We start from the raw sequence: 26,840 nt of genomic DNA, 5'->3' as shown, positions 1-26,840 counted from the left end.
TTCTTTAATGAGTCGACGAGAGGGATTTACAACAGACACCCGAACAGCCCTCATCCCCGTCATTCGCAGGAGAAAGAGATTAAGTATCGCGGAAGGAGATTGGGGTGCCTTGTGATGATCTGACGATGAGTAGCTAATCTGCCTTTGCCATCAGTACTATTGGCCAACGTACAATCGCTGAATAATAAAGTGGACGAAATACAAGCACATATAGCCTACCAACAGGACATTAAAAACGGTAATATCTTATGTTTCACAGTCGTGGCTGAACGACGACATGAATAACATACAGCTGGCGGGTTATACACTATCGGCAGGATAAAACAGCTGGTGCACGATATCTAAGGAAGTCTCAAGGTTTTGCTTACCTGAGGTAGAGTATCTCATGATAAGCTGTAGACCACACTATCTACCTAGAGAGTACTCATCTATATTCTTCATAGCGATCTATTTACCACCACAAACTGATGCTGGCACTAAGACCACACTCAATGAGCTGTATATGACCAAAAGCAAACAGGAAAACGCTTATCCAGAGGCGGCGCTCCTAGTGGCCAGGGACTTGAATGCAGGGAAAATTAAATCAGTTTTACCTAACTCCTACCAGCATGTTAAATGTACAACCAGAGGGAAAATAATTCTAAACCACCTTTACTCCACACACAGAGACGCATACAAAGCTCTCCCTCGCCATTAATTTGGCAAATCTGACCATAATTCTATCCTCCTGATTCCTGCTAACAAGCAGGAAGCACCTGTGATTCGGTCAATAAAAAAAGTGGTCAGATGAAGCAGATGCTAAGCTCCAGGTCTATTTTGCTAGCACAGACTGGAATATGTTCCGGGATTCTTCCGATGGCATTAAGGAGTACACCACATCAGTCATTGGCATCATCAATAAGTGCATCGATGACGTCTTCCCCACAGTGACAGTATGTACATACCTCAACCAGAAGCCATGGATTACAGGCAACATCTGCACTGAGATAAAGGGTAGAGCTGCCGCTTTCAAGGAGCAGGACTCTAACCCGGAAGCTTACAAGAAATCCTGCTATGCCCTGCGACGAACCATCAAACAGGCAAAGCGTCAATACAGGGCTAAGATTGAATCATACTACACCGGCTCCGACGCTAGTCGGATGTGGCAGGGCTTGCAAACTATTACAGACTACAAAGGGAAGCACAGCCACGAGCTGCCCAGTGACACGAGCCTACCAGACGAGCTAAATCACTTCTATGCTCGCTTCGAGACAAGCAACACTGAGGCATGCATGAGAGCATCAGCTGTTCCGGATGACTGTGTGATCACGCTCTCCATAGCCGACGTGAGTAAGATCTTTAAACAGGTCAACATACACAAGGGGCTGTGGGGCCAGACGGATTACCAGGACGTGTGCTCCGGGCATGTGCTGACCAACTGGCGGGTGTCTTCACTGAAATTTTCAACATGTCCCTGGTTGAGTCTGTAATACCAACATGCTTCAAGCAGACCACCATAGTCCCTGTGCCCAAGAACACAAAGGCAACCTGCCTAAATGACTACAGACCTGTAGCACTCACGTCCTTAGCCATAAAGTGCTTTGAAAGGGTGGTAATGGCTCACATCAACACCATTATCCCAGAAACCCTAGACCCACTCCAATTTGCATACCGCCCAAACAGATCCACAGATGATGCAATCTCTATTGCACTCCACACTGCCCTTTCCCGCCTGGACAAAAGGAATGCCTATGTAAAAATGCTGTTCATTGACTACAGCTCAGTGTTCAACACCATAGTACCCTCAAAGCTCATCACCAAGCTAAGGATCCTGGGACTAAACACCTCCCTCTGCAACTGGATCCTGGACTTCCTGACGGGCCGCCTCCTGGTGGTGAGGTTAGGCAGCAACACATCTGCCACGCTGATCCTCAACACTGGAGCTCCCTAGGGGTGCTTGCTCAATCCCCTCCTGTACTCCCTGTTCACCCACGACTGCATGGCCAGGCACGACTCCAACACCATCATTAAGTTTGCTGACGACACAACAGTGGTAGGCCTGATCACCGACAACGACAAGACAGCCTATAGGGAGGAGGTCAGAGACCTGGCCGGGTGGTGCCAGAATAACAACCTATCCCTCAACGTAACCAAGACCAAGGAGATGATTGTGGTCAACAGGAAAAGGAGCACCGAGCACGTCCCCATTCTCATCGACGGGGCTGTATTGGAGCAGGTTGAGAGCTTCAAATTCCTTGGTGTCCACATCAACAACAAACTAGATTGGTCCAAACACACCAAGACAGTCGTGAAGAGGGCATGACAAAGCCTTTCCCCCTCAGGAAACTAAAATGATTTGGCATGGGTCCTGAGATCCTTTAAAGGTTCTACAGCTGCAACATCGAGAGCATCCTGACCGGTTGCATCACTGCCTGGTACGGCAATTGCTCGGCCTCCGACCGCAAGGCACTTCAGAGGGTAGTGCGGATGGCCCAGTACATCACTGGGGCAAAGCTGCCTGCCATCCAGGACCTCTACACCAGGCGGTGTCAGAGGAAGATCCTAAAAATTGTCAAAGACCCCAGCCACCCCAGTCATAGACTGTTCTCTCTACTACCGCATGGCAAGCGGTACCGGAGTGCCAAGTCTAGGACAAAAAGGCTTCTCAACAGTTTTTACCCCCAAGTAATAAGACTCCTGAGGAGGTAACCAAATGGTTACCCGGACTATTTGCATTGTGTGACCCACCCCCCAACCCCTCTTTTACGCTGCTGCTACTCTCTGTTTATCTTATATGCATTGTCACTTTAACTATACATTCATGTACATACTACATAAATTGGCTAACCGGGCTTTCTGCATTGTGTCCCACCACCCGCCAACCCCTCTTTTTACGCTTCTGCTACTCTCTGTTCATAATATATGCATGGTCACTTTAACGATACCTACATGTACATACTATCTCAATAAGCCTGACTAACAGGTGTCTGTATATAGCCTTGATACTCTTTTTTCAAATGTTTTTTTACTGTTGTTTTATTTCTTTACTTACCTACACACACACACACACACACACATACTTTTCTTTGCACCATTGGTTAGAGCCTGTTAGTAAGCATTTCACTGTAAGGTTTACACCTGTTGTATTCGGCGCACGTGACAAATAAACTTTGATTTGATTTGAATTTCATTTAACAAGGGAAATTGTGTCACTTCTCTTGCATTCTGTGCAACAGAGTCAGGGTATATGCAGCAGTTTGGGCCACCTGGCTCGTTTCCAACTGTGAAGACTATTTCTTCCTAACAAAGACAGCCAACTTCGCCAACCGGGGGATGATTCAACAAAAGCGTGTGCAAATCGTTGCACAAATGTACCTAACCATAAACATCAATGCCTTTCTTAAAATCAATACGCAGAAGTATATATTTTAAACCTGCATATTTAGTTAAAAGAAACTCATGTTAGCAGGCAATATTAAACTAGGGAAATTGTGTCACTTCTCTTGCGTTAATTATACGGAGAGTCAGGGTATATGCAACAGTTTGGCTCGTTGCTGGCTCGTTGCTAACTAATTTGCCAGAATTTTACGTAATTATGACATAACATTGAAGGTTGTGCAATGTAACAGGAATATTTAGACTTATGGATGCCACCCGTTAGATAAAATACGGAACGGTTCCGTATTTCACTGAAAGAATAAACGTTTTATTTTATAGTTTCTGAATTTGAACATATTAATTTGAACATATTAATGACCTAAGGCTCATATTTCTGTGCGTTATTATGTTATAATTAAGTCTATAATTTGATATTTGATAGAGCAGTCTGACTGAGCGGTGGTAGGATGCAGCAGGCTCGTAAGCATTCATTCAAATACATTTTATTTATTTAATAAATTGTCTGTTTAATCGGTATCGGCTTTTTTTTGGTCCTCCAATAAATCGGTATCAGCGTTAAAAAAATGATAAATCGTTCGACCTCTACTACAGAGGGTAGTGTGTACAGCCTAGTACATCACTGGGGCCAAGCTTCCTGACATCCAGGGGCTCTATACCAGGCGGTGTCAGAGGAAGGCCCTAAAAATTGTCAAAGATTCCAGCCATCCTAGTCATAGACTGTTCTCTCTGCTACCGCACAGCAAGCCGTACCAGAGTGCCAAGTCTAGGTCCAAGAGGCTTCTATGCCCACGCACATTGACTCTGTACTAGTACCCCTTGTATCTAGCCTCGCTATTGATATTTTACTGCTGCTCTTTAATTATGTTACTTTTATTTAAAATATTTTTTTAGGTATTTTTCTTAACTGAATTGTTGGTTAAGGGCTTGTAAGTAAGCATTTCACTGTAAGGTCTACACCTATTGTATTCGGCGCATGTGACAAATTGATTTGATCTCTTAAACATCCAATGAAATAAAACAGCATATGGTCAGACAGCAAAAAAAGATTTGCTTACACAGTCATTCAGAGATTATTTATGTATGTTCCCAAGTATCGCTTTCTTCTTTGGTCTTGTGGCTCAAATTATATGCTTAGCGGGAATGGATTCATTCCACCAAGAGCAAAGGAGGGGTATGTTTCATAATCAACAACTCATGGTGTGATTGTAGTATTGTAAAAACCCTTAAGACTTTCTGTTCTCCTGACCTGGAACACATCACGATCAAATGCTGACCACATTATCTCACGAGAGAATTCACATCAGTTTGTATCACGGCTGTCTACACACTTTTCCCACATTGTTACATTACAGCCTTATTCTAAAATATATATATTTTTTTATTCACCATTCAACAAATGATACCCCATAATGTAAAAAGCGAAAACAGGTCAAGAAATCTTTGCAAATTTATTACAAATAAAAAACAAATACTTATATGAGTACTGAGACCCTTTTATATGAGACTTGAAATTGAGCTCAGTCGCATTTTGTTTCCATTGATCATCCTTGAGATGTTTCTACAACTTGATTGTAGTCCACCTATGGTAAATTGAAATTGATTGGACATGATTTGGAAAGGCACACACCTGTCTATATAAGGTCCCACAGTTGACAGTGCATGTCAGAGCAAAAGAGCCATGAGGGCAAAGGAATTGTCGGCAGATCAACTAGACAGGATTGTGTAAATGCACAGATTTGGGGAAGGGTACCAAAACTTTCTGCAACATTGAAGGTGCCCAAGAACACAGTGGTCTCCATCCCCCGGCCAAACTGAGCAATCAGGGGAGAAGGGCCTTGGTCAAGGAGGTGACCAATAACCAGGTCACTCTGACAGAACTCCAGAGTTCCTCTGAGGAGATGGGAGAACCTTCCAGAAGGATAACCGTCTGCAGCAATCCACCAAATCAGGCCTTTATGGCAGAGTAGCCAGAGAAGCAACTCCTCTGTAAAAAGGCACATGACAGCTGCTTGGAGATTGCCAAAAGACACCTAAAAGGACACGGACCATGAGAAACAAGATTCTCTTGTCTGATGAAACCAATATTGAACTCTTTGGCCTGACTGCCAAGCGTCACGCCTGGAGGAAACTCGTCACCATACCCACAGTTAAGTATGGTGGTGGCAGCATCATGCTGTTGGGATGTTTTACAGTGGAATAAACTGGGAGAGTAGTCAGGATTGAGGGAAGATGAACGGAGCAAAGTACAGCGAGATCCTTGATGAAAATCTGCTCCATGGCACTCAGGATCACAGACTGGGGTGAAGGTTCACCTTCCAACAGGACAACGACCCTAATCACTCAGCGAAGATAACACAGAGTGGCTTCGGGAAAAGTCTCTGAATGTCCTTGAGTGGCACAGCCAGAGCATGGACTTGAACCCAATCGAACATCTCTGGAGAGAACTGAAAATTAGCTGTGCAGTGACGCTCCCCATCCAACCTGACAGAGCTTGAGAGTGTCTGTAGAGAAGAATGGGAGAAACTCCCCAAATACAGGTGCGCCAAGCTTGTAGCGTCATACCCAAGAAGACTAGAGGCTGTAATTGCTGTCAAAGGTGCTTTAACAAAGTACTGAGTAAAGGGCTTGAATACTTATGTAAACTGTGATTATTCCGTTTTCAATACATTCACTAAAATGTCTAAAAACCTGTTTTGGCTTTGTCATTATGGGGTATTGTGTGTAGATTGAAGAGGAAAAATAACTATTTAATACATTTTATAATACGGCTGTAACATAACAAAATGTGGAAAAAGTCAAGAGGTCTGAATACTTTCCGAAGGCACTGTATATATTGGATAACGGCACAATCATTTGGGATTTTTTGGGGCATTAGCTCATTAAATATCTTTAATGATCAAAGCTCGAAACTAATTCAGACATAGGCCTATTTATATGCTTTATAATGCTTTTGAAAGACACTTCTGGTTTTGGGGAGAAATACCGGGTTACCTGGGAGAAAAGTGATTTCTTCTACGGATGGAACATACAGGGAAATATTCAACCCTGCTCCCTGCACACCCACGACTGCGTGGCCTTGCACGACTCAAACACCATCATTAAGTTTGCAGACATGAAGGTAGTCGGCCTGATCGCCGACAATGTCGGGACAGCCAACAGGAAGGGCCCTGGCAGAGTGGTGCCAAGATAAATGCTTCTCTGTGGTGAAGAAGGTGAAACAGAAGCTGAAGAAATTCAGCATGGGCCCTCGGATCCTCAAGAAGTTCTACAGATGCACAATCGAGATCATCTCGACTGACTGCATCACTTCCTGGTACGGCAACTGCACCGCCTTCAACTGGAAGGCTCTACAGAGGGTGGTGCGAACGGCCTAATACATCACTGGGGGTGAGCTGTCTGGCTTCCAGTACATCTACACCAGGCGAGGAAGGCCCAAAAGATTGTCTTTCGAGCCACGGACTGTATCGGTGCATTGGGTCTCGGACCAACAGGCTCCAAGACAACTTCTACCACCAGGCCATCAGACTGCTGAACAGCTAATCCTAGCTGCACCTTAGAGACTATCTGTACTCTCTGTCAAAGAAAAAATAAAAATGAGATAAGTATTCAACACCGAGTCAATACATGTTAGAATCACCTTTGGCAGCGATTACAGCTGTGAGTCTTTCTGGGTTTGTCTAAGAGCTTTCCACACCTGGATTGTGCAACATTTTCCCATTATTCTTTTAAAAATTCTTCAAGCGCTGTCCAATTGGTTATTGATCATTGCTAAACAACCATTTTTCCGGTCTTGACATAGATTTTCAAACAGATTTAAGTTAAATTACTTTGCCAAATTGATTGCAGTATTGCTTTAGTGCCTTGTTGGATGTTTAGAATTGATTTTATTCTGTACAGGCTTCCTTGTTTTCACTCTGTCAATCAGGTTAGTATTGTGGAGAAACTACAATGTTGTTGATCCATACTCAGTTTTCTCCTATCCCAGCCATTACACTCTGCAACTGTTTTAAAGTCACCATTGGCCTCATGGTGAAATCCCTGAGTGGTTTCCTTCCTCTCCGGCAACTGAGTTAGGAAATACGCCTCAATATTTGTAGTACCAATAGCTTCCCTTATTTGCGAGGAATTGGAAAACCTCCCTGGTCTTTGTGGTTCAATCGTTTGAAATTCACTGCTCGACTGAGAATCTTAAAGATTATTGTATATGTGTGAGGTACAGAGATGAGGTAGTATTTCAAAAATCATGTTAAAAACACTTATTGCACACAGAGTAAGTCCATGCAAAAAAAAATCTCAATTTAAACTATTTTAAATTCAGGCTGTAACACAAAATGTGGAAAATGTCAAGGGGTGTGAATATTTTCTGAAGGCACTGTAAATACAGTTAATTATTTCCATGCATACTACCTCTACTGTTGTGTTGTTCCTTAAAAGCGCTGGTTGTCACGATTCAAATGTGCTATTTTAAGGGAACATGCCTGCGAAACTCACAGCTGTGCTTGCATTAGTGCATATGAAATGGGAGAGTGTAGCAGACGTTACAATAGTAATTTCATTTTGCTGGGATGTTCTCAGGCAGATTTATAGCTCTCAAAAAGAAAACACACAAAATAATTTTGTAGAATTGAAACAAATATCCCTTTCACAGAAGCCCTGAAATCAAAAGCCAAAAAATAAATACAAATATACTCTTGGAATTCTCATTTGAATAACTTAGTATCTTGTTCGAAACAACTTAGTTAAGAATAGAATATATAATATATAAAAGATACTAAGTCATCTCGTTTGAACGACTTAATTGTTGTTTTGTCCAATAATAATTTTGTCATGCAGCTTGTCAAACCATGTAATGATTGCTGCAGCCATTAATTAACGTATTCCATACACTGATATGATTATTCATTGACAGTTCTTTGATAGCCTAAAGCAGGGCTGCTTTGAATGGCAGAGTTTGTGGGAAAGTGGAGCAGAGCATAATTCAAACAGATTTTTTTTTTTTAAATAAACACCTGTATAACAAATTAGATCTAATTAGACAAAAGAACAATTCAGTTGTTCAAATGACTTAGTCATTCGAACCAGATACTAAGCCGTTCAAGCGAGATACTAAGTTGTTCAAAAAAGATCATTCCAAGAGTATTTTTGTTTGCATTGGGCTTCAGGGCTTCTGTAACTTTCTCTTATTTTTATTTCACCTTTATATAACCAGGTCAGCTAGTTGAGAACAAGTTCTAATTTACAACTGCGACCTGGCCAAAATAAAGCGAAGCAGTGTGACAAAAAACAACACCGAGTTACACATAGAATTAACAAATGTACAGTCAATAACACAAGAGAAAAATATATATACAGTGTGTGCAAATGTAGTAAGATAAGGGAGGTAAGGCAATAAATAGGCCATAGCGGCGAAATAATTACAATTTAGCATTAACACTGGAGTGATAGATGTGCAGATGATGATGAGCAGGTAGAAATACTTGCACATCATCCGTCTCTTGGTCACAGATGGATGAAATCACTTTGTGCTTAACACTTAAGTTGTAACGAGTCTGCACACATTTGAATGGTGTCTCAGTGCCGCTCAGGAGACGTTTGGCATTACAGTCTCTGTCGTCAAGTTAAATGAAAGTGCCAATATTGTACTGTCACTAAATATGATCATATTTATTTTACAGTTATACAAAAGGTGAAATATTACAGTAAGTCATTTATAATTTGATTGTTACTATATTTAGAAAACATTTCAGTCATTTCAAGCTCTATTGCCCCACTGACTGAATAGGGGCGGAAAATCATGTGATTTTTCATATTTTTATCATATTTGTACTATGTCCTTGAGCTAGTCTTCAAAAGTGAGTGCACCTCAGCAATTTATAACTATTTTTACCAGAAAGGTGAGTTCCAGACCTTTCTAAAACTATGCAGCATTACAAGTTATTACTTTTGTGTATGTCTATTTAGGCAGAAATCTTCATTTTGCCATTTCATTCAAGAGTATTATATTATTAAGGGACTGGATTCAACCAGACTGGTGGTAAACGTGAGTTACCTGGGTGGAAAGCAGGTTGCAGTCAATGTGAACACCCCTTCCTGTCCTGTGACACTGCAGCAGGGCGGCCATGATGGCTCCGTGGGCGTAGAGTCCTGTGGCCAGGTCAGTCATTGCGACGCCCGGCCTAACTGGGTCCCCATCCTGCGCACCAGAGCAAGTAAAACATTTTTTTATTGAGAAACCATTAAGCAGACTTCCATCCAAAGCAACTTAGAGTAGTGAATGTATAAATCTTCGTATGGATGAGTTGTGAGTTAAAATCCCAGATGAGGACACGCCGAATTATAATTACTTTATAAATAAACAATGTAGTCACGTATGTCAAAATAAAAAGTAAAATGTATGTTGAAAACAACAATGTACAGCAAGCATACAAAACATTAAGAACACCTGTTCTTTCCATGACATAGACTGACCAGGTCAGTATTACTGATGTCACTTGTTAAATCCACTTTAAAATCAGTGTAGATGAAGAGGAGACAGGTTAAATAATAATTTTGAAGCCTTGAAACAACTCATACATGGATTGTGTATGTGTGCCATTCAGATGGTGAATGTGCAAAACAACAAGAACGGCAACGCTACTGGGTTTTTAATGCTCAACAGTTTACCGCGTGTATCAAGATTGCTCCACCACCCAAAAGACATTCAGCCAACTTGACACAACTGTGGGAAGCATTGGAGTCAGCATGGGCCAGCATCCCTGTGGAACGCTTTCGACACCTTGTAGAGTCCATGCCCAAACAAATTGAGGCTGTGTCTAGGGGGAAAAAGGGGTGCAACTCAATATTAGGAAGGTATTCCTAATGTTTTGTACACTGTGTATATATCGGGGAGAGAAACATACTCACCTCAGGGCCGGTGATGTGCATCATGCCAGAGACAGCAGAGGCGATTGAGTCATACCCTGGTCGCTGGGACAGCGGCCCAGTTTGTCCATAGCCTTGGAACCAACACACACACACACACACTTTATAATCTTCCCATAGCAGGACTTTGGCTTCATGCCTAAGAACACCCCTAGGCCATGGAATATTTACAATAAATCATGCACCTCACACCTTATTGCTTAATTCTACAAATATTAGGGTGGCAGGTAGCCTAGCGGTTAAGAGCGTTGGGCCAGTAACCAAAAGGTCGCTAGTTCGAATCCCAGAGCCAACTGATCATGCTCATAGATTAAGCCAGAAGCACACTAACAAGTGATGGGTTATTAAAGTATACTATGCAGAAATCACTCTGCCATTTCCTGGTTGCCAAAACTTTTAATAGTTCACCTAATTTCAGTGACAAAATAAGCAAGTAAATTGTAGATAATCATTGTACCATCAAAACCGCTGTGAAAGATATATTTTCCATAACCAAACAAAATTGTTGTTTTTTCAGCTGTTTGAAGCTGGTGTACAAAACCGAAAATAAAAGGAAGTGAAAACAAAACATAAGAATGGGAAGCATAAAAAAAGTGCATATAGAACAGCTCTACCGTTTCTTAGACTTGGTTTCAAGTAGAGTGGTAGATCTATAACTTACATTTCTATGTGCATTTGGTCAGCATCTCCCAAAAAGTTACATATTGCCACTAATAACTAAAAGCATAGAAATAGCACACATAGAACAGATCTACCGGTTCTTAGACTTGCTTTCAACGATAATGACAGATCTATAACTCACATGTCTATGTGAATTTGGTTGGGTTGCCCCCAAAAAGGTCACATCGTAGCCTCAGCACGAAACTTTCCACCTCTATACCATGGCAGAAATGTTTTACCCCAATGTGAAACACACACAAACCATCTAACCCCCCTGTACTATACAGCAGCAGCATGGTATTAACCCCTAGGAAAAGTCACACTAAATAATTAACCCCTTTACATAAAGTAAACACAATTGCAACTCTGTTGTCCCGTGTCAACACTGGGCAAATATAATCTTGAGCTGACAGCCTTGGAGTAATTTTAACCAATATTTGCTATTCCGGGAAGTATAGAGAGGGCCATAAAGAATAGACTAGTAAACCCTTATATCTACAGAAAGCTTGGGAGCTGTAGTCCATATTTGTATAAGACTTACTGAATTGGCACAGCACAGGCTCAAATACATGATACAAATTATTATTTTTTTATATACAAATCTTGAGTATCAAATAAAAAATTATATGAATTATTCATGTGAATGAAAAAGTATTTTCACCCTTTGAATCCTTTACAAATATTATTTCAAACAGAGGGATCATGACATGATGGATTATTTGTCTTATACCTTTAAAATGTATTATGAAATATATTTTTTTAAAGATAGATACAGTAGAGACGTCATATAGCGGAATCTACCTTCAAGAAGTCTGGGGGGTAAATAAATATACATTCCTACAGAGACGAAATGCATGTTTTTCTATTCCCCCAGAACAGACGAGTAAAACTTTATCTTGCATTTCTCTCTGCCTGACACAGAAATATGGAAAACACATGAGCTTCAGAGATTTAGCAGGGATTCTTATGAAACTAGGTAATGTAGTATCGCTTACATCCACTGTACTACAGTATAATGCACATAATTTGAAGCACAGCGGCAAGCTGAAACCTGCCACATGTCATACTTATATTACTGACAGTTTTATCTAGTACAATAAAAACAAAATCTTGTTTTTTCTGTAAACAGCCTACTATCCGATTTCAGGGACTAAGATGTGTCAGCTCAAGACGTAATTAATTCAATAACAGCAAGTAACTTTTAGCTTACACCGTCCCACCTTATGCAGACATAGATGTTTTTTAAAGAATATATTGAAAACATACCGTATGTTGCATAACACGAACTAACTAAAACAGGGAAAAGGAATATTGGTCTTGTTTGATTGAGGCCAAAAAAAAGACATTGCAGAAGAAAATCAGGAGTGTTTACATGTACTACGCTATAGCCACTGCAGCCCAATCAAAATAAGCACTCCAGGGGGAGAAAAATAATAATAAAAAAATCGAACCATATTTCACGTCTTCGAATTAGATTATTGGAAAAAACTGGGCAGACGTGTGGCCACAAAGTGTTTAAGCCATGTTTTGTAAGGAGCTAAGCATCCTGTACAGCGGTCACAACATAGCTTGACTATGTGTGTCTGCATAACCCTTTTAAGAAAAAGAAATACACAATATTCTATTAAGCAGTGTATATTTTTGGGTGACAATGCCATTGAAGTTACTGGCAAGGACATAACATGCAAGGCTACAGTTTGTCGTTTTTTGGAAACAGCAGGCTAAATATATTGGAAGATTTCAACCACTTCTGACACTAAAACTGCCGAGTCTTTTGCAAAGTGGGCACTCTGTCTTAAGTCGTTTCCATGAGTGGGACTGCCGATATGCGCCATCACTGGGATCTGCAAGATTAAATAAGCAATCATACTCCATGTGTTATTGCTTAGTTTTTTTTTTTTATCATAAAATATGGCTACTCAAAATTGCCACGAGGTCACTAAATGTCTCCAAGGCAATCAACCAATAAGCAAAAATAAATCAAATGATGACATCATTGCAAGAGGCTCACTGCACATAAAGCAAGCACGTTCATTAAGTGAACTAAAATGTATTTTAAACTGTCACCGGCATAAATGGTTTCCTTTTCACTTGATTGCAGCATAAAGCTAAGAAGGGAAATCAAAAATAGGGGTGGATAAAATGTATATTTTCCTAAAAGTGTGTCTCATCCTGGAACTTTAATGGCTTAATACTGAAAAAAAGAGCTAGGTGGTCTGCTCAAATTAAAGATCAGAACACTTAAAACAACTTTGAAATTGAAAAATGTGTATGGATATAAATAAGGTTGAAAAAGCTATTCTATAAATATCTGGAGACATCAAAAAACTAAAATGGTTTATGAGGCAAAGGCCACATGAAGCTAATCAAAACACATTAGTTACAGATTCACAAAAGGAAGTTGTCTAAATCCAGCTAAATTAAACATTTCAACATGAGCATTGTAAATCTTTCCAATTTCACTGTAGTGTTTACCATCCACAATTTACCAAGGCCTCGTGGGTAATGTCTCCAGCATTTAACAAGAAAGTGGGCTTGGAAATTTGGCAACATAAGTCACCTTCCAACAAGACTTGGGGAAATTAAAACGATCTGCAATTCATTGCTTTCCTTACCACAGGGAATAAAATGGCAAATCTTAAACCAACTCACCACATCTGACGTATCTGGGTACTAAGACAGGAGGTATGAACTAACGGTTGACACTTTATTTCGACACTTTATCTTGACACTGTGGTGTTTGAAGAAACTAGAAATCCAGGGGAATGCATGTTTACTAGGGTGTTAGGCTCCCTCTAGTGACCATCAATGAGAACTTTAGGCATTTACTTTGATCTGATTTGACACAAAAGGCCCATGATAACATATAGAAATACCACTTCAACACAGAAGGGTATACCAAGGTGACACGACATCACTGCACAGGAGACGGTGACGTGGGCTTTTGAACAGAGTGTGACAAGATTCTGGGATTTACAGCTTGACCACACGCGAAATCAATCTCTAGCGTGGGGACATACGCCATCAGTTACAGATTAGTGTGGCAACGGAGCAATTTTCGCATAAAGCCTCACTTGCTTTACGAGTGAATAATGCAGACAGTAAACTGAAATGGGCCTTTTCACAAGGTCCCAAAATTAATTGAAAACATGGATAGTAAAGATTGACAGAATACAAAACAAAACAAACAAATAAACACTCTTTAGAGGCATCAACATAATGGAGTAGAAATTGTCACCCAGTCATTACATTTCCTTAATTAAGGATTTGCAAGCCATAAACTAGAGCTCTCCCACACCATACACACGCACATTGACTAGCTAAAACCCAGAGTCGGGTCAATTCCCTTTCCATACATTACATTCAGGGTGTGGAAACGGAATTCCAATCAAAACGATTCAGAGACTTTATTTGGTTTTCTGATGCTAAATATTTCATACATGTTGATCACAGAAATGGAGTTGCAGAAAGGTGTGGGTTCAATATAATGCTGGAATCATTTGAAAGCTGGGTGGAGAGGAATGAGCACAGAGCCAGGGGTAGGTACCTGAAATAGAGCAATACACCAGTCTCGGGGCTGCTTTGTGTACATCGTCGTAGCCAAGGCCCATCTGATCAAGCTTTCCAGGTAGATAGTTTTCCACAAGGACATCACACATCCCTGCAAGCTGAGTAATACAGCCCATTACGTCGGTTTCTCCTGTGCTGTATATTGTCACCCAAATCGTCAATGCACCCACATATCATCATCGGGAGAAAGATTGGAATGGAATGCGAAGGTCATTCTAGCATGATTATCAATAAAACGTCACAATGCGGTGCAGAGCGTTTGATTTGGCTGCTGGGGGGGCAAGGACACCCCCAGCTGCGCTAAAACCATTGACAACTGCATTTCGTTTTCAAGGGATTGTTAAATGAATGTTAGCTATAACTCTTTGGTTTTAATATAGTCACCTCTTGAAGAAGATCATAGTCTGAACTATATGAGTTATATAGCAAGTAACTGCATTTTCATGATAGTAAACGTGTATTGGTATAGAACAAGAATGCCCGCACACGGTTAAAGCTCCCAATGCACATTCGAAAATATACACGTTTCACCACACCTGACCATTGCGGACACGACGCATGGTGGGTGCAAAAACAATTTGTGTATCTCTAATAATTTTACGACAATGAGATAGGTACATGTAGTAGTTCCAGAAAATAACATATGTATTTACAAAATGACCAAGTGGATAACCTGGAAGGCAAGACAAATCAAAGTGACACATTCATGTAAGAAATGGTCTGATATCAAACCTCTAGGAGACATGGTACACAAACGCTGAATCCAATACAATTCTCTTCTCAATGATCTATTATCAGTATCGCCCCACCTTCCTGGGAGTCTTAACATGTTCAATGCCAATTGAAAGAGAGCTACATTGGCATCGAAAGAGCTTGACGTCGGCAAATCCTCATCCTGGTAGACATAGTCAGTTGGACTACCGCCATCACCACTATAGGCAAGCAAATCAAACAATATTTAGATTTCCAGGGATAAACTAGATGGCTGTTAGCTTGTCAATAACTAGCAATACTGACATGGTCCATCAATCAATGTAGCCTATCATGTCTGTCAGCAGCAACGGTGAAACACTTATTAACAAACATGTTTTAAAAGGGGATGTGCGCTAGGTAGGGCTACATTGGTTGAAGAAAAAAAGTACATTAGGTCTACTTCCCAAAGTAGTGTAGTTATACGACTTATCAAGTATGTAGTACAATAGAGAAATAATGCACAAAGTAACCTGGTGTCAGGAAAATAACCTCACACTCCACGTCAACAAAACAAAGGAGATGATCATGGACTTCAGGAAACAGCAGAGGGAGCACCCCCCTATCCACATCGTCAAGACAGTAATGGAGAAGGTGGAAAGTTTTAAGTTCCTCGGCGTACACATCACTGACAAACTGAAATGATCCACCCACACAGACAATCTGAAGAAATTTGGCTCATCACCAAAAACACTCAAACTTTTACAGATGCACAATCGAGAGCAACCTGTTGGGCTGTATCACCGCCTGGTACGGCAACTACTCCGCCCACAACCGTAAGGCTCTCCAGAGGGTAGTGAGGTCTGCACAACGGAATTCCCGGGGGCAAACTACCTGCCCTCTAGGACACCTAAACCACCCGATGTCACAGGAAGGCCATAAAGATCATCAAGGACAACAACCACCCGAGCCACTGCCTGTTCACCCCGCTATCATCCAGAAGGCGAGGTCAGTACAGGTGCATCAAAGCTGGAACCGAGAGACTGAAAAACAGCCACTATCTCAAGGCCATCTGACTGTTAAACAGCAATCACTACCATTAAGTGGCTGCTGCCAACATACTGACTCAAATCTCTAGCCACAATAATAAAAAATTGGATGTAATAAATGTATCACTAGTCACTTTAAACAATGCCACTTTATATAATGTTTACATATCCTACATTACTCATATATCTCATATGTATATACTGTACTCTATACCATCTACTGCATCTTGCCTATGCCGCACGGCCATCGCTCATCCATATATTTATATGTACATATTCTTATTCATTCCTTTACACTTGTGAGTATGAGGTAGTTGTTATGTAATTGTTGTATTACTTGTTAGATGTCACTGCACGGTCGGAACTAGAAGCACAAGCATTTCGCTACACTCGCATTAACATCTGCTAACCATGTGCTTGTGACCAATAACATTTGATTTACAATTGCAAAGCACGTTAAATATATTCACATGAGTGCAGCACACATAGCCTAGTTTCATCGGAATATCATCTGCAGGCAGCAAAAGTGTGCCGCTCTCAACTGGTTTTGGCATGGAGTATCTCACAGAAGAATGACATCAGTAGCCGGTAGGGTAGGAAAGCAGTTTCCACCAGTAAAATCTAATGCTAACTCTGGCAACAATGGGTATAGTTTAGTCTGAAGTGTTGGTTAGTAGGCTACGTGGGATGCGCATATGTCATCATGCACTGTTCACATCAGGGGCATTGACATGGATAGACATGGGCCAGGGTGGTCAGAGGACCACCCACTGGGGAGCCAGGTCCCGAGGTCGATCAAATCAGGTGTGTGGTTTAAGTAGTGTTGTGGACTTAAACCATCAAATCGTAGAAAAAAATACTATGTAAAAATCAAATAAAAAGTAGTATAGAAAAAAATGAAAAAAGGGTGTGATTTTGAGAGTGAAAATCTGAAAAATCTATAGGAAAACATGATAAATTTTTTAAACGTAAGGGTTCCTTTCCTTCGCAGGGTGCTTTTCCTTCGATGGGCGTGCCGTTTGGGAACTTTTTGGAAAAATGTTTGTACACGCACTTCTCCAGGAACCCCTACACCACTGCATAGGGCCAATGGAAAGACAGCAGTCACACACAGCATGATGTTAAAGCATAAGCAGTACATAAACCCGGACATAATACGCCAGTAGGTCCCATTCATAAGAATACAAAAACACAACCATTAAGCATTTCCCAATTGAAATGTATAACTATTACTTCCCAAACCAAAAAACATTTCACGTTTAGCACACAGAGTAACCAGTGACCTAAAGTTTAATGTGGAACTGACTGTGTTTGAAGTAATTTGCAGATATGAAACAAACAGACAATCATAATATTAGTAAAAAATATCAAAATCCCACTTTGTGCTACAAAACCAACTTCATAAAGAGGTGTTAAAAATAAGTTTGTATTTGACTCAATGTTCCGTGACGTACACTAAGCCATTTTCGGCAGAATAGATAGATGCATTTCAATGCATGATTCATTTAATTCACAAATACATTTCTTGGTATTCCAAAAAATATTGCCATCGGGTTGTAAATCACAGCTGGCCTGGTACATTGTTTGCTGCCTCCATTCGGGATACACTGTTTCAGTTTAAATGACTCAATATTCTGGACAAAAAAACTGACGAATATAACTAAGGCTGAGAATGGCAATACAATCAAACTAGCAAGGGCAATGATCACAAGTCAGTCATAACGTGGCTAATAGGCTAGGGTATCTATTAATGTAGCAAGCTAAAAACGTTAGCTAGCTAGCTGCTAGGAGGATGTCATGCCATTGGAGGAGTGGGTGAGTGACTGCCTCTTTCCCCTCATATCGTTTTCCAGTGGCTATACACAACTAGAGATGCAGGTGTCATTTGGTTAGCTATCAAGAACTTGAATGACTTATCCAGTTCGCATATCCCTTTTGTTTGCAAATTCACTCTGGCGATCAACTCAAATTTCAGAGCCTTCTCGTCTGAGTATGCCATCGCGCAGAACAACTGGTGAATTCTACGAACGCGTAACACCCGCTGAATATGACAAGTGTCAGTAAACATAGACAGAAAAAGTAAGTCAAGAATGCTCTAGATAAAATGTAAACAGCCTAACCAGCTCTGCTACGGTGAGTAAAATGGTCAGAGTGAGGTGTTCTCTCATTTGTGTCTGGAAGTAGCTCGCTAGCAAGCTAGCCAACTAGTTAGCTTGGGTGCTTGGTTGGGAGAGGCATGCATTGACAGGCAAGCTGCAGAAGGACGAGGAGGCTACAATTCCCCATTGTTTATCAGTGCAATTTTGACAGCCAACTAGCTGAAAAAGCCCCTGCAGGCCCTGCAAACTAGTCAACAACAAAAGCTATCTAGCTAGACCGTGAGAAAACTACTGCTCGCTATTGCGCAGTGATCTATTGGCCTTCAAGAAGGCAGACGTTCCCATAAATTTAGGATAAACGGTCCCAGCCATTAAGTCAAAATGTGATTGGTTGATTTCCACTGTCACTCCAAAATGTTGCCCTAATACAGTTAAATGGCAGATGCCTTTATATACAGTGCCTTGCGAAAGTATTCGGCCCCCTTGAACTTTGCGACCTTTTGCCACATTTCAGGCTTCAAACATAAAGATATAAAACTGTATTTTTTTGTGAAGAATCAACAACAAGTGGGACACAATCATGAAGTGGAACGACATTAATTGGATATTTCAAACTTTTTTAACAAATCAAAAACTGAAAAATTGGGCGTGGAAAATTATTCAGCCCCTTTATGTTAATACTTTTTAGCGCCACCTTTTGCTGCGATTACAGCTGTAAGTCGCTTGGGGTATGTCTCTATCAGTTTTGCACATCGAGAGACTGACATTTTTTCCCATTCCTCCTTGCAAAACAGCTCGAGCTCAGTGAGGTTGGATGGAGAGCATTTGTGAACAGCAGTTTTCAGTTCTTTCCACAGATTCTCGATTGGATTCAGGTCTGGACTTTGACTTGGCCATTCTAACACCTGGATATGTTTATTTTTTAACCATTCCATTGTAGATTTTGCTTTATGTTTTGGATCAATGTCTTGTTGGAAGACAAATCTCCGTCCCAGTCTCAGGTCTTTTGCAGACTCAATCAGGTTTTCTTCCAGAATGGTCCTGTATTTGGCTCCATCCATCTTCCCATCAATTTTAACCATCTTCCCTGTCCCTGCTGAAGAAAAGCAGGCCCAAACCATGATGCTGCCACCACCATGTTTGACAGTGGGGATGGTGTGTTCAGGGTGATGAGCTGTGTTGCTTATACGCCAAACATAACGTTTTGCATTGTTGCCAAAAAGTTCAATTTTGGTTTCATCTGACCAGAGCACCTTCTTCCACATGTTTGGTGTGTCTCCCAGGTGGATTGTGGCAAACTTTAAACAACACTTTTTATGGATATCTTTAAGAAATGGCTTTCTTCTTGCCACTCTTCCATAAAGGCCAGATGTGTGCAATATACGACTGATTGTTGTCCTATGGACAGAGTCTCCCACCTCAGCTGTAGATCTCTGAAGTTCATCCAGAGTGATCATGGGCCTCTTGGCTGCATCTCTGATCAGTCTTCTCCTTGTAAGAGCTGAAAGTTTAGAGGGACGGCCAGGTCTTGGTAGATTTGCAGTGGTCATACTCCTTCCATTTCAATATTATCGCTTGCACAGTGCTCCTTGGAATGTTTAAAGCTTGGGAAATCTTTTTGTATCCAAATCCGGCTTTAAACTTCTTCACAACAGTATCTAGGACCTGCCTGGTGTGTTCCTTGTTCTTCATGATGCTCTCTGCGCTTTTATCGGACCTCTGCGACTATCACAGTGCAGGTGCATTTATACGGAGACTTGATTACACACAGGTGGATTGTATTTATCATCATTAGTCATTTAGGTCAACATTGGATCATTCAGAGATCCTCACTGAACTTCTGGAAAGAGTTTGCTGCACTGAAAGTAAAGGGGCTGAATAAATTTGCACGCCCAATTTTTCAGTTTTTGAAATTGTTAAAAAAGTTTGAAATATCCAATAAATGTCGTTCCACTTCATGATTGTGTCCCACTTGTTGTTGATCCTTCACAAAAAAATACAGTTTTATATCTTTATGTTTGAATCCTGAAATGTGGCAAAAGGTCGCAAAGTTCAAGGGGGCCGAATACTTTCGCAAGGAACTGTATCTTCTGATGGCCATAGCCAATAGCTGACTAGATTGATCTCGCCAGAGACCAACAAAGAACAAAATGTTTCTCTTCAGTGTTAACCCTTTCCTTTCTAACAAAAACTAAAGGTTAAATCGGAACGTAATTGAACATAATATAATTATCATCATCATTATAATCATTATTTTTTTTTTTTTAAAGCATAGAAGACCCATTGTTCCCCACTGTGTTTGGGTTAGTAATATTTGTAGATTGGCTTTATTTTCCCTCGGCATGTATTTCTTCACCATTTTGAATGTCTAAAGAATCCATATGTTGTTTTGAAATATGAACAGAGAAATACTGGACATATTGAACTTTTTTTATTGTGGTGACAAAATTGCAATAATGGTCTTGAATCGGTCTCACTTTAGTTGGTCTCGAACACAACACTGTTACAATCATTTATTCAACAATCCCTTGAAAACGGCACGCAGTGGTGGAGCTACCCCGGGTCTCCTTTACACCCCAAGAGGCAAATGGAATGCTCTGCACCTTAGCAAAATTTGATTGATAACGATCTTGAGAACAGCAGCCTGTTTCGGCCCATTCAATGTGTGTGGAATTCAAATGAAATGTACCATTCTGAGAAATAGCACATTCCCAATCATCTTCCTACCTCTAAGATTATCTTGGCTCCTCTTGGGTCTTTGAGATTTACAGCAACACTCTACAAACAGAATCAATACATTGTTAAAACAAACATAAAAGATTTTTCAGGCAAAATTCAAATACATCAGATAAAGCAAATGGTGAAGTAAAGCAAACACTAGTAACTTTCAATGTGACAATACAAGACACTGCTACTTGTACATGTAACTGATGTGATCTAGTGAGCTGTGTACATTAGTAGTAGTAGTATAGTTAGTAGAGTTACCGCCCATGACCGTATTTGTTAGTGACAGAGACATGGTTGTTGAATTTGATCCATTTTAAGTCCTGTGGCCTTCACCGAGCTAGTTCCTAGGCGAAAGCTATCATAAAAACCTAACTTTGACAATACGGGACATCATAAGGCCTTTCTTTGATGGCCTAGTTTTACCGTAACACAGGGGTGTTAGGAATTTCCTGGTTTACAGGCTACATTAGGCCTGCAAGTCACATAAAGCTGTCTTGCAAAGTGATTGGTGATTCTATTGGAATCCAGAGTTCCAATAGAATCCAACAGTTGGAATTGTATTCACCTGCAACCTGCATTCAGAATGACTGTCAAGGTTAGGACAATTGAAAAAGGAGACGACCTAAACCATTTAAACCGGAACATCCATTTCAGTAACAGGTGCAATAAATCTAACTGATTGGGTTAGTTTAGAAAAAGGTATGTTATTTATCTTTGTGTAGCTTAAGTAAAAAAAGATCCAACGCAGCTGTTTTTATCTCAATATCAAATAATTTTGGGGTAAGAATTAAGTACCTTACTGTAATTATTTGCAATTGCAAATGGTCAAAAAGAAACAAAAATAGCTTCTTAGCAAAGATTTCTGCTAGGACTGGCAAGAATTTTGCTAAAACAGGGATTTTCAAACACCTATTACACTAAAAGGGCATCATAATTTTCACAGTATTACTACAACTCCTGTGCACTGGGCTTTTAAGATTAACCAAACAATCAGTGTACATGCAAAAACAGATAATAAAAATAATCCCCCCCCAAAAAAAATATTCCTCTAGTAGACCATGGGAAATAGGATAATGATGGGTGTGGTTTGGATGGGAATGTTCTACTCTCCACAGAGTAAAACAATAACTCAATAACTGATTTGAACCACTGAGTGTTAATTTCACTCTTTGACTATGTACAAAAAGTGATGTAATTTCTATACGGTTCACCCAATATGGATGGAAATACCCTCAAATTAAAGCTGACAGTCTGCACTTTAACCACAGTCATTGTATAATTTTGAATCCAAAGTGCTGGAGAACAGAGCCAAAACAACAAAACTGTCACTGTCCCAACACTTTTGGAGCTCACTGTACATGTTAGAAACACCTTTGGCAGTGATTAGCGGTGAGTCTTCTTGCGTAAGTCTGTAAGAGCTTTGCACACCTGGATTGTGCAATATTTTTCCTAAAGTATTCAAGCTCTGTCAAGGTGTTGGGGATCATGGCAAGACAGCAATTTTCAAGTCTTGCCATAGATTTTTAAGCAGGTTTCAGTCAAAACTGTAACTTGGCCACTCAGGAACATTCACCATTCTTGGTAAGCAACTCCAGTGTGGATTTGGCCTTGTGTTATAGGTTATTGTCCTGCTAAATGGTGAATTCCTTTACCAGTGTCTGGTGTAAAAGCAGACTGAAGCAGGTTTTCCTCTAGGATTTTGCCTGTATAATTCTCAGTGTCCAACTAGCTTTCTCTGCCCTTAACCTTGTTCTGAACACCTCCAAAACAAAAGCCATGTGGTTTGGTAAGAAGAATGCCCCTCTCCCCACCGATGTGATTACTACCTTTGAGGGTTTAGAGCTTGAGGTAGTCACCTCATACAAGTACTTGGGAGTATGGCTAGACGGTACACTGTCCTTCTCCCAACACATCAAAGCTGCAGGCTTGGTTTCCTCATTCGTAATCGCTCCTCTTTCACCCCAGCTGCCAAACTAACCCTGATTCAGATGACAATTCTACCTATTCTAGATTACAGAGAAGTAATTTATATATTGGCAGGTAAGGATGCTCTTGAGCGGCTAGATGTTCTTTACCATTTGGCCATCAGATTTGCCACCAATGCGCCTTATGCACTCTATAGTCCTCTGTAAACTGGTCATCTCTGTATACCTGTATACTTATTTATAAAACCCTCTTAGGCCTCACTCCCCCCTATCTGAGATATCTACTGCAGCCCTCATCCTCCACATACAACACCCGTTCTGCCAGACACATTCTGTTAAAGGTCCCCAAAGCACACACATCCCTGGGTTGCTCGTCTTTTCAGTTCGCTGCAGCTAGCGACTGGAGCGAGCTGCAACAAACACTCAAACTGGACACCTATCTCAATCTCTTCATTCAAAGACTCAATCATGGACACTCTTACTGACAGTTGGGTCTGCTTTGCGTGACGTATTGTTGTCTCAACCGTCTTGCCCTTTGTGCTGTTGTCTGTGCCCAATAATGCTTGTACCATGTTTTTTTGCTGCTACCATGTTGTGTTGTCATGTGTTGCTGCCTTGCTAATTTGTTGTCATGGGTCTCTCTTTATGTAGTGTTGTCTCTCTTGTCCTGATGTGTGTTTTGTCCTATATCTTTTTTTATCCCGTCCCCGCAGGAGGGCTTTGGTAGGCCGTCATTGTAAATACTAATATGCTTAACTTACTTGCCTAGTCAAATAAAATATGTTAAAGTTAAATAAAATATGATTTGTTAAGCCAAATCATGGGGGACATCCATTTCACTCCTGAACTGATTTAGGCTCGCCTAAAATAAAATAAAAAGTGGTGAATACGTTTGAAACAACATTTGTTATTTAATTTATTAACATTTGTAGAATTGTCTTTTCACTATGACATTATGGAGTATTGTGTGTAGATCAATTACATAAAATGACAACTAAATCCATTAAAAAATCATCTTTGTCACACAACAAAATGGAATCAAATTCAAGGGTTGTACCTTTTTGTTTCTGTTCACACTGAGAAAATAAGCACTCTCATCACCAACAAACGGAGGTCCCCATGATCTGGTGTCGTCCCCGGCACCTGTCAGAAATGATCACTAATCAGAAAAAAAATACTATTTCTAATAATTTTAAATACTTTAGCTTGATTGAGGTTTCCTGGTGAAATGGAACCAATATAAGAATTGCTTCAAAACTGAATTGAACCCAGGTCTGATGGATTTCACTATAATTACATGTCATTACATTATTAAGATGCCAGTGAAACATTGGCCAATGATCACCATTGCCTATGCTAAGGAAAGTTCAAAATCCTTCTTAAAACCTTCTTAATTAACTTAAAACATAATTCCTTCCACCCTTCGTTTAGGTTGTTGCTGATCTGACATGATTGGGAGGCACTTTAGAATAACTCCAAGTAATAAAAGCATTTTATGGATTTAATAGTAAATAGTTTATTCATCATTTATTCATCATTACTCCATTCATAATACGTTTAATATTAGGTCCTTATAAACAATTTACTAATCATTTGTTAAGTCTTTCTACGTGGCCTCATCTAAAGTGTGGGCCTTTTATACTTTATAAATGTTTTGAGTGTAATTTCTCACAAAAAGATGGACATACCATTGATAGACATTCCAGCAGTACCTGATGCTCTTTAATGTCTCAAAACAGCCTCAATGCTAAAATAATATGCACACAACACAGGATGTTAGAACGACTGCCCATACAAAGCAACTTCTCATTTTGAAAATGGCCTACTGTATGTGGCATCGATATGAGTCAGAAACATTTATTCTATTGTCAAAATGTACTGCAAAGTAGAAATAGAATTTTGGCAATAAAGTCAGTCTCGTCCAAAATTGAGATTTGTGAGATAGGAAACAAATAGTATGTTACAGAATGAAGGGTAATGTAACAGTTTTCCTCGTGTTGGGTTAATTTGAATCCTTCCCACATCTGGCAGCACCCAAGTAATCATACATTCGGAGTGCAGCTGCATGTGACACCATCGTAACGCCCACAGTCAATTTGGTTGGACATTCGATATCCCTAAGGGGCAAATTACACAATCTACATGGGGAAAAAATGTTTTAAAATTCAATAGCTACAAATCTAATGCCTTAAAAACCTCAAAACAACTATAAATTGTAGAAATGCATATACAAATATTGAAAGCATTTAATGAGACCACAAAAAAAATTAATATTAAAATATTGTCCCATTTACAGTGCAATTTATTGACGGTACTAGCCCCAGAGATAGGCTATCTAATGTCAAACTGACTTTGCCATGGTTCCACAACAGCTGGTTGAAGCTAATTGGTGAAAGAAGTTGGCTAGCACTTGCTAGCCTAGGCGACTTCAAGACACAAGATCTGGTTAGTCTGTTTCAAGTTCTCTAGAAGGGTGAGCGACTAACTGTGTACTGTTATTAAACATGTTATGAATCATTATTAAATACTTTAAAAGTTTTTATATGTGTGTGAATAACTAGGTTACCAACATTTACATATGTGGGAGAAATTATTAAGAAATTCTTTAAAACTATTTAGTAATCCGTTATAAATGCTTTATTATGTGGAGCTAGTTTAAAGGGTTACTCATGATTGGTGAAAACAATGCCGTGGAAGCCTTGCTTACGCCTATCAAATGATGTTACAGCAGTGATTACTTTGAGGAAGGATGCAAACCAACAGAGCCTTAAAAACATTCACAAAACTTCATGAAATAGGTTCACATTAGTCTTACACAGCAGTGACACCATGTGGCTGCTGATTGTCAGAGTCACTGAAAACAGAACAACGTCAACAAATACTCTAGTCTAGGATAGTGTCAAAGTTGCAAGTGAGCACCTTTCGTAACTGCACGTTTACATTTTCCACTGACAACAACCAATATTTTTCCAAAACCTTACAGAATGTGTCTCATCACTTGCCTGGTCTCTCGACTTTGATAATCTCAGCACCCAGGTCTCCCAGTATCATTGTGGCAAATGGGCCAGCCAGGACCCTGAAAAAAAAGAAAATAGATCATGCACACACACACACACGACAACCAATTTCTGGCCCACCTCCCTAACCTCAAGGCTGACGGATAACAAGCGAAGAACAATAGATTATATTAGATAATTGAATGAGAACATTTTTTTTTTTTTTTATAAAATAAAAAAGAGTAGGCTATGTGAATATACCTTGTGAGGTCTAGGACTTTAACACCCTCCAGTGGTCGAACATTCTCTCCTGCGTCAGACAAATAGAGTGGTTAGACTAGTACAGCACCGGGTGCATAATAACTTGCAACAATAGCCTTTTGGTGGGCTATATGCCTTGATTAGCATAAAGCACATCAAGGTAGACCTGAGACTTATGCCGGGATTCAAAATGTCAGCATTTTGGCATTTACCTTTCCATTGGCAGTTCTATCAGTCCCCCTTTGTGCTTTTTAGTAGACACTCTTATCAAGAGCGACATGCAGGAGCAATAAAGGTTAAGTGCCTTGCTCAAGGGCACGTCAAAAGATTTTTCACCTAGTTGGCTCAGGGAATCGAACCAGCGACCTTTCGGTTACTGGTTCAACACTCTTAACCACTAGGCTACCTGCCTAGCGGTTGGCATAGGAAGCTAGCACACAACAGAAATACTGCCATTTAAAACAGCTGGGAACTCTGAAATCTCAGACTTCCGACTTCAGTGCATTGAAGACAACTAAGAACTCGGAAATCAAACAAACTCCGACTGGATTTTATTTTATTTTG

The 26,840-nt window shown here is 40.3% G+C and overlaps 1 protein-coding gene across 2 annotated transcripts in view; it reads right to left on the bottom strand.

The window, feature by feature from the left end:
• The window catches only part of sugct (succinyl-CoA:glutarate-CoA transferase), a 171,773-nt gene that overhangs the window by 137,649 nt on the left and 7,284 nt on the right, over nucleotides 1-26,840 (bottom strand). For both annotated transcript variants that reach the window (XM_020468321.2, XM_020468324.2), the window contains exons 2-8: nucleotides 26,277-26,325; nucleotides 26,022-26,095; nucleotides 24,077-24,162; nucleotides 21,095-21,145; nucleotides 14,507-14,627; nucleotides 10,282-10,373; nucleotides 9,428-9,571 (exon numbers count right to left, since the gene is read on the bottom strand). In XM_020468321.2, the coding sequence (XP_020323910.1) occupies nucleotides 9,428-9,571; nucleotides 10,282-10,373; nucleotides 14,507-14,627; nucleotides 21,095-21,145; nucleotides 24,077-24,162; nucleotides 26,022-26,095; nucleotides 26,277-26,325 (617 nt within the window). The remainder of the gene's footprint in view (nucleotides 1-9,427; nucleotides 9,572-10,281; nucleotides 10,374-14,506; nucleotides 14,628-21,094; nucleotides 21,146-24,076; nucleotides 24,163-26,021; nucleotides 26,096-26,276; nucleotides 26,326-26,840) is intronic.

Source organism: Oncorhynchus kisutch, linkage group LG11 (assembly GCF_002021735.2).
Source record: "Oncorhynchus kisutch isolate 150728-3 linkage group LG11, Okis_V2, whole genome shotgun sequence".
NCBI lineage: Eukaryota > Metazoa > Chordata > Actinopteri > Salmoniformes > Salmonidae > Oncorhynchus > Oncorhynchus kisutch.
Note: the sequence above shows the minus strand (reverse complement) of the source record. Positions and strands in the feature narration are given on the sequence as shown.